This window comes from Dreissena polymorpha, chromosome 8, assembly GCF_020536995.1.
Source record: "Dreissena polymorpha isolate Duluth1 chromosome 8, UMN_Dpol_1.0, whole genome shotgun sequence".
Classification (NCBI taxonomy): domain Eukaryota; kingdom Metazoa; phylum Mollusca; class Bivalvia; order Myida; family Dreissenidae; genus Dreissena; species Dreissena polymorpha.
In genome coordinates this window covers 79,834,930-79,847,642 of record NC_068362.1, presented here as the reverse complement: position 1 = coordinate 79,847,642, position 12,713 = coordinate 79,834,930, and the positions used below count along the sequence as shown (strand labels likewise).

At 35.1% G+C, this 12,713-nt stretch overlaps 1 protein-coding gene across 1 annotated transcript; it reads left to right on the top strand.

Moving 5' to 3' along the window:
• Positions 1-565: 565 nt before the first annotated feature.
• On the top strand, positions 566-2,331 carry LOC127840989 (acanthoscurrin-1-like). The gene is made up of 3 exons (XM_052369463.1): positions 566-625; positions 1,655-1,862; positions 2,175-2,331. The coding sequence occupies exons 2-3, from the start codon at positions 1,685-1,687 to the stop codon at positions 2,261-2,263; spliced, it is 267 nt and encodes an 88-aa protein (XP_052225423.1). The 5' UTR covers positions 566-625; positions 1,655-1,684; the 3' UTR covers positions 2,264-2,331.
• Positions 2,332-12,713: the final 10,382 nt, after the last annotated feature.

Here is a 12,713-nt window from a genome sequence, read left to right as displayed (position 1 = left end):
GTGGGAAGTTGGGGCACTTGGAGACAATCCCGCAAGTCCGGTATGGTGACCACCAACCAAACTCACGTTCCTTCGGGAACGGCAATTGAACCCGGGTCGCCTATGTGAGAGGCGCGTGTTCCAACCACTGCGCCAACAGGACAGCAAACAACAACAAATATTCAACATACGAATTCCACCAGATAAATTCTATAAAAAGGAATGCAACAAAGCTAAAGTAACTGACATTAAATTTATATTAGGAAAGAAAATTCGGGTTTGGTTGGTTAAAAGTCCATCAATGTGTTGTTTTATTACTTTTGTTTTACAGTTATCGCCAGTCACTAACCATTACAAGTCAAGTATGGTTTGTCCCAAACTAAATATTGTAGAGACGATGGATAGTTTGACTTGACAATAAATACTTAAAGCAATGTGTCATTTCAGGTTTGATCAATAACTTGTTATTGATTGTATCAATCGGGCGACAAAACCTTCACCACGAGGCGTTCGAAGTCATTACTTGCGTGATGGATCGCGTCGTTTAGTGCTCGCCTATCGTGACCGTGCCTATAAATAGTGACACACCTCCTATATACCGAACAAACGCGTTGGACTTAACTTAGAGGACTCGGAGTAAAACCAGGTAAGACTTTTGAAGTCAGTTGGTACATTTTTATTTATAAACAATATGTCAATAAACGATAACTTATGCAGTCAGTACATACAACAATTACTTGTTCGAAGCAAACTGAAGATACCAACACATACTTTACTAGTGTATATATGTCATAGGATAAATAAACACAATTTTATATTTTAAAAGTTATATATTTTAAATCTTCTAAGTACTAAGCCCCTAACTTTTAGTATGCACAGTCAAGTCGTTTTAGTATTGTAGTAGTAGTATTGGTAGTGTTTAACGACCATTGTTATAGTTCTTGATAACACCGTTTATGCCCACGAGCACGTGATTGCGAAACTTTTCAAACACGAAAGCGGCAGTCAGATGGCTAGACGCCATTTCTATGTGCTCACCATTTAGCAGCTATATATACATATATCTGCAGGTATTTCATGTAACTATTATTATTATTATAATTATAATTATTTTCATTTTTTTTGTTGTTACTAGTATTATTATTGTTATGATGATGATGATGATGATAATAATAAATAAAATATAATAATAATAATAATAATAATAATAATAATAATAATGATAATAATAAAAATAATAATAATAATAATAATAATAATAATAATTATAATTATAATAATAATTATAATTATAATAATAATTATAATTATAATAATAATAATAATAATAATAATAATAATAATAATAATTATAATAATAAATATTATTATTATTATATTGAAATAATACTGTGCTGCTCATTATTTCGCTGCTGTTGCATTGTTTGTATTGTTATATGTTGATATAAACCGGGAACCTGGGACCCGGATCACCTCGCTAACAGTCTCCCGACTGAGCTAACAGGGCCGCCCCACAACCTCTCCCCTAACGTGACCATGTTCAGACCGTGACATATAACACATTTAAAAGTGTATAAATCAAACGGCTCATACAACAAATGATACGACAAATCCAGGTGCAATTGTTTTTAAATTCATGTTCAATATATATTTATGTAGACATTTTATTTTTCAGAGAAGCCGATATTTTACAACGCGAAATACAATGGCTAATCAGAAAGTAGCGTTGCTGCTGATAGGCGCCGTGCTGTTCGCGGCTATTGGCGGCCTTGACGCGCAGGGAGGCGGATTTGGGGGAGGCCTTGTTGGAGGCTTGGTTCTGGGAGGCCTGCTTGAGGGAGGTTTAGGAGGAGGTTTAGGAGGATACGGATACGGCGGATACGGTAATCAGTTAAACATTGACTTTCAGCTGTTAACTTAATACTAAGAATTCAGATGTTGTAAGAAGAAAGTTACAGAATAGTTTTCAATGTATTTTGTATATGTGTTTCTGTCACTTTTATATTTTTATGAAGGTCGTGTTTTCAAAATTATTTACATTCATACATTCGATTATTAAAATTACTTAAATTTAAAGATTAACAACTTTTTAGTAATAAACCCAGTTTCTATGCGTTAAAGATAACATTGACGAAATTTTTTCTCAGTGTCATAAACCTTTTAGTGCTTTTATAATACATGTAATTAAAATTTAGGTTTCCGTCCACCATTCTTCGGCGGTAGATTTGGTTACCCTGCTTACGGTTACGGTTTCGGTTACCCCTTTGGAGGACGTTTCTTTTAGAGGCCAAGAGTTCGTGTGCTGCATTGTCAGTGATATTAATGCATGCAATAAATGAAAATAACACCGTAGATATATGTTTGCTAATAAAAAAAACAGAAACAATACCCTTCAAAAGGAAGAACAATCTATACAGAATACAACATGAAAAACAGTTGGTGTCACGTGATTTAGTGGTGACGATGGGTTAATATGATATTATTGAATTCTTCGTGATTGTGTTTAGGCATTGAACACGATAGCGAACCTTTTCATGATTAAATGTTTCCATGCTTCTTGTTTAGAACGTGTTTTCTTTTAAAACAAAACAAACTTATGGCACCAAATTTAGCGGACAAGAGGCCAATAAATATATATGCCGAGTTAAAAAGTTGCAGGGCAGTGCCAATCGTCGAAAAAGCAAGATTTGTGCTATAAAGACATGTTCTTGTTTTAAATAATTATAAATGTGTATTACACACACATCGTTTAAAATACAGTTTAGCTTTTACATAATGTATGGTTCTGTCGTAATGTGTTCAATATCTGGGTTCGATTCTCGGTAACTTATTTTTCAATTTCTTTACTTAAAATCATAATGATTTTACATTATTATAATAACATATAATGCAGTTTTGATAGTAAGAACATAATATAACGAGGTTAAAAACACAATTTTAACAAGCTTTAAATTGATGTTCACGGTGTATATACTGAGGAAACAAGCTTACTATGTGGATTTTGGTACATTATCTGGCAAAAGGACAGCCTGTACATGACTCCCAGGTCCGAAGGTAATAGGTCAACCCGTTAAACTTTTATTTATAAGAAACTATATTTTCAAACTTTTCGTCAGAAAAAGCTCTTGATTTTGGTCTATCATCTAATAAAACAAAATAGACGTTGCTACATTGCGACCGATAATTAAAGCAGGTTGTAGCTAATTTTGTTCCTAGTTTAAAGGTTTCAGTGCGTCCTCTTTAGCTACTGACATTTGCCTTTTTTTTACGCACTACTGACTTTTGCCATATTTGTTTATACTCTTTAAACGTACGTGTGTATATTAATTATCTGGTACATATTTTCGTTCGTTTATGCAAATAAATATGTAATATATGCTCGTCCGGTAACGCATAGGCATTTGTGTGAGCAATTATTGTCGTGAACACCGAATATTTCTATGTTTTACTACTGACGTTTGCTTCTACAATGGGAATTGTGTCGAAGTGTTCTCATAAACCAAAGCAACACACACAACGCGTGATTAATCGATCGCAAGCTTTATGGATGCCTTATTTGACGATAAGCAAAGACATTAAACAAAACCTACTCGGCGTTCCTGTTCTCCTTCATAAAACGCCTACTGACGTTGACTTTTTGGGTCCCGTGACAGTTTTTTTAAAACACCAGAGATGAATACAGGGTACATTTACCAGTCTGTTGTTATTATACATTTTTTACTGCGGTTTCCTTTTCAAAACAACGCAAATATCAACAACAAATTCATTTAGTTCTATGTGCATGGTGTTGTTTTGAAGGCTTTTTAGAGTTAATTATCAGGAATGAAGATGAGCATTCAAACTGCATCATTCAGATGGTACGCATGAATGCATTTTTGTTTTGTTAACAATCAAATACTTTGAAAATATCATAATATACACCAAATATTTGTCAATAAACATTTGTTAGGCATTTGATAAGAAAAATTAAGAAAAAAAGCAACATTAAAGTCTCTACACGCAGCTAATCAAAGCGTCTACGGCTGTAAAAGTCTGTTGACAAGATACAGGGACGTTATGCTGATGTTAAAGGAACAGATGACAAAATGAAAATCTAAATGGGTATCAAAAAGAAAAGATGTTTTAAAAGAATAATTGCAAATAAATGAAACAAGAACTGATGAGATATTGCAAAACATCTTATATCAATTGGAAAAATCACAAACATCAAGGGAGTAAGGTTTTTTACGAGCAGGTAAATGTTTGTAGGTCAATATTATTACTGATTTGTTGGACGTTTATGTATGCTCTTGTTTTAATTTTGAGAAAAATAGATCCTTACAGATCTGTTTGTTGTTTGTTTATTGAAAAGATGAAATAAATATTTCTCACAAATTTAACAGGCTCCTTTGAGATATTTGTACTAGGTGGTTATTGCCTTATCAGTACATCATTATTAACGAGACTGAACGACTTTATCATTTGGAAACTAAGGTCAAATTATTTGTTCGTTTATCGTGCTGTTTTGTTTTTTCATAATACTGTTATGATCGTTTCTTTTTCTTTTAAACAGGCAGGAACAATGCGCTGTTGTTGTTGTGTTGTAGTTTTTCTTATATTTACCGACCACGTTTAGCGAATTATTAAATGCACGCTGTTTTTTGAAGGTTCTGAAGGTTTGCATCCGTTCTCAAATTATTCAAATTATTACAGATTAATATTAAAATAGTTTAATTTGATCCCCTCTCTTGAAGCCCTTAATTGCGAGGTGTATGCTTGCCAACACATAGGTAATAATATAACAGCCATTAAAACACATAAGTCCTCTGCGAGAAACAAGACAATTATTTATCCGTATAAAATATTTATAGAAACGTACCGTATTGATAAATACATTGAACAAGTAAGTTGTCACATTATCAAATACGGCGAGATTCACCTTCTTAAAAAGCATAACTAAAAATGAAAACAGTTTGCTAAACATTTTAGGAAGAATTTCTTGAAAAGATGGCATCTATGAAACAAGTTGTTGATTCACGATAAAAAATCTCGTTCCCACCCACGTTTTCAGGGGAATTGTTCATAGATGTTCGCTTTTCTTTAAATATCATTAAATATGATTGCCGCAGGGATTCGAACCAGTGTCAACTAGGTAAATAAGCAATTGAGCTATCGCTGAGCAAAGCAGACTTTCATGTCGTCGTTCGAACCATAACATATATAGTTAACGCTTTCAACTGCGCCCAATACCATAATGTACTTATATGTCGGCATCCGCGAAATGTTCACTTAAATAATTTTCAAATACTGACCGACTATTTAATAGAAATTCTGTCATTTTAAAGTATATAAAACACGTATGAACAATATTTACTCCTTTTTTTCAATTAAAAACTACGGACAGATCTGTAGGTAACCGTTTCCTATAAATGAAAACAGACGCTTACATAAACGTCAAGCCAATCAGAAAAAAAGGTAACATCGGCGTGTGTTTGCCGACATCCGTGCATTTGTCGGACCGCAACAATAACGCGTGAATGCGAGACAAGTTTTTGTTTTCAATAGTTTGTTGGGGGAAGAGGACAACGACAATGAGCGAGGCATGGTATTAGGGGAGATAAGCCCGGGGTATGGTTAGGTTAGGGTTAGGGTTAGGGGTCGGGTTAGGGTTAAGGGGAAGAGGACAAAGACAACAAGCGAGGCATGGTCTTGTAATGCGCATGGGGGGGGGGGGGGTTAGAGAGTTAGGGTGAGGGTAACGGTTAGGGTAAGGGGTCGGGTTTGGGTTAGGGTTAGCAGTTACCCTAACCCTAACCCGACCCCTAACCCTAACCCTAACCATAACCTAACCATAACCCAGGCTTATCTTCCCTAATACCATGCCTCGCTCGTTGTCGTTGTCCTCTTCCCGTTTGTTTGTGCACCGCCAACAGACTACAACCTTATCAGCTCATTGTACTGTTGACGGTAAAAAGCAATAGAACTAAACTTAATAACACACGGCAGTATTTTTTGTTATTAATACTTTTTTGCAATTTGATTTATTACAACTGCATATTTATTAGATAACAATAGGAATGTGCAGTTGTGTAAATGAACTGATTTGAATTAATAAACAGAAACAAAATACTGGTATTTTACGCGATAAGTTTGAAAAGGTGGCATTTTAAGGCGAAAAATTTGATAGGGTAGCGGATTTTAGGGCAGTCGCGAAAATTAAACTTTAATACTCGGCATAAAAAGCAGTATAAGATCATGTGTAGATTTAATGAACGCAGATGAGTAGGTTTTCAAATCTTATATGATGCAATTAAAACGGTACAAACACGTCTTGATGTTCACTCGACACAGATTATTAGTGGTCCATAAGATTATTCTTGCAACTAAGGCCGGGTAACATAATTAGGGCCGGATATCACAACTAAGGCTGGGTAACATAACTCAGGCCGGATAACACAACTAAGGCTGAGTAACATAACTCAGGGCGGTAACACAACTCAGGCCGGGTAACACAACTAAGGCCGGCTAACATAACTCAGGCCGGGTAACACAACTTATGCTGAGTAACATAACTCAGGCCGGGTCAACCTCCGCGTAGAGATTTGAATGGAACCAGCATTATTGCATAAAATCTTTCTATAATCCCTCTGGCGGGGTGCAGAAACTTGGCAAAAGGAGGGCTTGAACGGGAGACATCGTGTATTAATAAGGCGATTCACGTGTCGTTAAAGCCGTATTATGTGTTTTTCATATCCATAAACTGGTCCACCCGCAGTTAATTCCATTCTCCAGACTTCGACGACTTTTCAAGCATAAATGGGGAACTGAATAAGCACCAATTTCCACATGCATGCAGGAATAAAGGCAATGGATATTTCAATCCACTTTTCAAATTTTACCATCTGCACTCTCTTGACAACAGCTTTATTTTATTGGCAACGTCAAGTTAAGGTTATTTACTCAACACTTTCAAAAGACTATGTTGTGAATGTAAGTGTTTATGTACCTTCAACGTTCCTGCTCTATGCTTAAAATACTTCAGTGACAATATGTTAGCAGTATACGTTTTAGAAAATTTAGTTGGAACGAAATAAGACCTGTACGAAAGAAACATCTATGAAAACAATGATTTATTCTGACGATATATTTATCCGTCACGACCAGTAAATTCCAAAATAATTTCTAATTTCTTACTTTGCGCGGCTGCATTTCAAATTTACATTAATCCACTGTAAAAACACATTTTAAATAGCAAATTGCCTATCCGAAGGTAAAGCCTCGTTATTTCTGATGATGACCGAGTGCGGCATATGTAAAACGCAACATTGAACTGTATGACGTCATATGAAATAATCGAAATATTTTGTCGATTTCGAATGAACAAGACATATTGTTTTCAATGTTATTTTAATTTATTTCGGTATGTGTGATTTGTTTATGCAATAATAGCGTATGTTAATAATATATAATTATGTTTGTTAAAGTGGTGTTCATCGCTGTGTTTAAGATATTTCAATCTAACTTATATAACGAGCAATATAACCAGTATACATTGTCTATTAGTTGTAAGTTTTACTTTTTCTAATTTTTACATGCACGGAATGTATACATTAGCTAATTCAACCTTCACCTTCCATATATATTTATCATAATACGTCTGAACCTTACCACTTGTGAACCATTGTACTTTATTTATACGTAGATTCATACCACATGAATATTATGTAAGTTATCATGGAATGCCAGGCTTATTAGTGATTGAAAACGACCCCGCAAGCATACGAAGGTACGATTAATCTTCCCTAAGTGAGGCCGAAAATCCGAAGTTGTCAGACGAGGAAGATAGTTGCATGTAGATAGAGACCATGTTAAGTCACGTACATGAAACACTTGAATACAAACATTAAGCCGACTGACTAATTTCAGTTCAAAATGTTTTCATGCTTGCCTTCTATGGGTTAAGTGTTGGCTTGAAGCAACACTAACCTAAATCCCATTTGGTAAAATTAAACTTGGTTCAGTGTTGCGTCAAGACAAACATGCAATCCGCTGATTGTGGTATATTTCTACTTAAGTCACTATATTTTCAAATATTGTCGGTTGCAAGCCACGCAAAAGCGCATGCAGTCACCAAAGATTTAATGCATTTATTAAAAAGTTTTCTATTTTATTTATTACATGATAATAGATCTTTCATTGTACCAATGTACCATCTGCACTCATTGTTCCCTTACCAACTGTCCATTTGTTTTGAATCGGTCGAAAATCACATAGCTGTTTTGCATCGAGGTATTATAATATTTGTGTACACGTCCTATAATATTCAGGTTCAGAAAAATGTATACATGAGTAATCAGACTACACGCATGAACAATTATTATGTAAATTCAATGTTGTGTAAAGATAAACATAAAATGTCAAAAATTGTGTGATGTAAGATGTGTAAGTACAAATAAAAACGGCATGATACAGGGGTTACTTTCCGTAATTGATTAAATCCTATTCCGCTAGTGGTCATTAATTAGTTAAGCACGGTGAGTAAATAAGAAAAACAACACCAATACATCAGTAACAATCGTAACATTCCCTAAATTGAAACTGCGTCATAGCATAAGAATTTTTTTATACAAAATGATCGCGCGGTAGGTTATATGGGTGAGAACCTTGTGTAAGTTCATGTTTAGGATAATTTTGTGGTAGGGAATGTGTAGAAGAACCTTGCTGTAGATCATTTGGGATAGAACCTTTTGGTAAGAAATATGGCAGAGAACATTTGGTAGGTCATGTGGGAAGGAGCATTTTGTACAGTAATACGGGAGATAATATTGTGGAAAGTAGTGTCGGAGAGAATATTGTGGTAAGTAATTAAGTAATTTAGAAGAAAATCGGTTGGTAGGTCATGTAGGGTAGAACATTGTGGTAGGTAATGTGGGAGAGAACCGTGTGGTAGGACATTACGAGGAGAACATTGTGTTAGGTTATATAAACGAGAACCTTGTGGTAAGTATGGAGCAAACATTGTGGTTCGGTATATGGTAGAGAAACTGTGGTAGATAATGTGGGAGAGAACCGTTGTGTACGTTATGTTGGGGAGAACCATTTTGTAGATAATGTGGCAGGAAACTTTTTGGTAGGTCATGTGGGTTAGAACAATTTGGAAGGTAATTTGTCTTTTGTTAGGTAGGAAGGGAGAAACGCTTGTGGTAGGTAGGGTGGGAGAGAAGATTGTGGTAGGTAGTGGCGGAGAGAAGCTTGTGGTATGTAGGGGTGGCGAGAAGCTTGTAGTTGGTAGGGCATGATGAAGCTTATAGTCGGTAGGGTGGGAAAGAAGCGTGTGGTAGGTAGGTCGGGAGAGAAGCTTATGGTCGGTAGAGTGGAGAGAAGCTTATGGAAGGTAGGGTGGGAAAGAAGTTTGTGGTCGGTAAGGTGGAAGAGAAGCTTGTGGTTAGTTATTTGGGAGAGAACCATGTGGTAGTTTATGACAGAGAAAACCTTTTGGTATATTTTGGTTTAAGCATAATAATAAACACTGAAGAAGATGTTTCACTAGATACTTGCCTAATAAAAAAGGTGCAAAACCTTTTTTATTATGATGCAAAAACAGCAAAATATCGAACTTTTGGAACTGTTCTCACGTTTTACTCATTACTAAACAAAACAAACACCCATTGTTACCGTGAAAAAATTGCAAATAAAACAGATGCGGATCGACACTTGTTTTAATAACATGCTAAAATAGCACAATATCGAGCTTTTCGAACGTTTGTTTTACAGTCGAAATCATTGCATGTCTGCACATATTGTTTTGAAATGCTAACACAGCTGTTATCGTGTTTACTCATCACTTCACACAAAGGACACGCTTTGTTTCCGTCATAAATATGCAACAGATGTGAAGACAAGCACGTTTTCATAAAGATGCAAACAACAGCAACATATACAGATTTTCGAACAGATATATATTATGTTGTTCTCATCCAGTCACACCAAATTAACACGTTTTACCAGCAACGTAAAACATGCTTAAGGTGCAGATCGGCACTGTCGTCATGCTGTGCTCATCACTACAAAATCACACACGCTTTGTTACCGTCAAAGTCGTACAATAAAAAATGTGACAACATTTCGATTTCCTTTATTGGCCCATTGAACACTGCAATTAAATGGGGTGGGGTGGGGTGGGATGGGGTGGGGGACTTTCATCCCAAAAATAAACTCAGTAACCCAAGTACCGGTCAAGCCGGAGTGATGTGGGCCACCAAGTAGGCACACATAACTAGCTGCAGGCCAACATCAGCCATTAAGGTTGCTAAGAACATAAATTATGAGTGCAACAAGGGCCCTAGTATCTGAATATATTAGGATACTGTATATGTACAAAAGAGTGCTTAAATAAGAGCCACAATAGAAACACAACACATGAGTGTACTGAGCTGTCCAAGGTGTCAACACGAGCGGAATGACATGCCGGTCAAGGGCCCACCCTGACTTCCCTTCAATCTCAAATGGTTTTTGCGCAGTACGGAAATGTTTTTTTTGGTCTACTTTCTGGCTTACATGCTGAATTGGCTAGAAATTGTGATTCGAACTTTCGTCAGAGATTCGCTAATGGAAAATCTACACAGGCCCGAATACGCATACAGGTCACTTGTAAATGCGCGTTTCATGAATCAGTGACGAAATTGATGCCTTTATTGGCCCATTGTACACTGTATACTTGGGTCGAAAGAGGGAACTTTAACCCCTACTCAATTCAGTATCGCAAGTAACGGTCAAGATGAAGTGATGTGGGCAATTAAGTAACCACACTGAACTCATGCAGGCTAATCAGCGCTCGAAATGTGGCTTGGAACATAAGTCAAATGTGTATCAAGAGACCTTATATATATAAAATAACAGGTTACTGTTTGATCTTTTTGAAATATATCAGGCAAGGCTACGAATAATATAACGGCGAGGCTTGTAGGCGATACCTCTACGTCCCCGATACTAAAGAAATAATGAAAACATCGCTAAAAAGCTGCAGTTTTAGCGGGAAAGAATATGACTTTTATTGTTTGACGTGTCAATAATGACGCCATGAGCACGCGCGCTTAATATTTGTAAAAAGATGTTATTTTGCTGTTTGTGTTGCGTTTTGTGTTTAAAATATATTACATCTTGGTACCAAATTGTTTGTTTTGTTGATTCTGATTCGATTTTACTAAAAATGATTACTTTATAGTTGATTCCGAGTAATATGACCATCCTCCACACATGACTGATATAAGAACTTCCTGTTGACCATAATATACAAAAATATATCCGGCAACGTTATATCAGGCAGATATCAATACGGTGGTATGATAATTGCATTTATCAGACCAGTAGCAATGAATAATCTATGATAAATCTATGTCACCAACACCATGATCAATACTGATATACTGATGTCAAATAGTTAGTTTTACTATCCTCGCATCCTAGTAAATGCTTTTTTTTTACTACTCAATCACCATCGTTTTTAAAGTGATGCAAGTGGCATTGCAGTTTTTGCTACAATGTATTAAATTTCTTAGTACCTTTGTTGGAATTCTTTACAATAATTGTTATCATCCAATAGCGAAAATAAGTATGCAATAAAAATAACAGTTGCAAATTTCACTAGCCTCACTATATACACAACTAAATTTCTACTAGCCTGTTTTGATTTTCAACAAGCACTGTGATGTCTAGAAGTTAGAGCGTAGACTGAGTCAGCTTTCCTTTACTAGCGATAATTAAAACATGTCACCTTATCATGACCGCAACATTATTCTAATCAACATTATTTTAGTCCTAAAAAAGCAGTTCAATCAATACTAATATATTACAATTGAAATATTCTCCACCATTCTCACAACAAACTCATCATTAATCCCTATGCATTAAGATTATCGTTAGTTGGTTACTGTCCTAGGGTAGAATAAAGTTGAAGTTTATCTGGTGTTCTTAAAATCCTTACTGCATAGCAGATAAGAGTACCAAGTACTTAAAAACCGGTTCATTAAGCGGAAATGATCGCCTTATAGCCATGATATAATAGTTTTTTTTAACATTTTATTGGAACTTTGTGCAACTCCATTACAAAATATATTGTCATTACATCAACAATTATTAAGGTAAATCACTTGGTTTTTTCAACCAGCAATAATTATCATATCAGTTATTATCACATGTGAGGGTTCTTATTTCTACCACTTATCATCAGCATTATTTTTCCAAACAGTTGGGTTAAGATATACCAAAATATTTTTTTATCAGCATCACTATCATCTATATTTTTGTGGATAATATGCTATAAAATGTTTTAATTACAGTACCTTCATATATTTGCTATTGTTAACATGCTATTATGTGAAATTAGATTGAGATATCAATATTGGATTAAACCTCTGTTTTCAACAACTCATTTTATGTAGTTTTACCGGTTAATTAAATGACTTTAACAAAATGTAAGTAAACAATTCCATATATGATTGCATCATAAACATTTAGTTTACTTCAAACCAGGATTTTTAAATGAGATTTTTTGTTTAATCCTTTAAAACATGTCCATGGAAGCACGAACACAGTTTAAAACACAGTCAAAAGGATAAAATAACGTAACTATAAATGAAATGTTATGGATAATTGCTTTTTATACTAAAAGTATAGACAGAATATATACAAAAACATTCAAAAAAAGAACATTGACAGTTTACTTTGAGCAAGTCACCAAAATATAGTCAACTCCT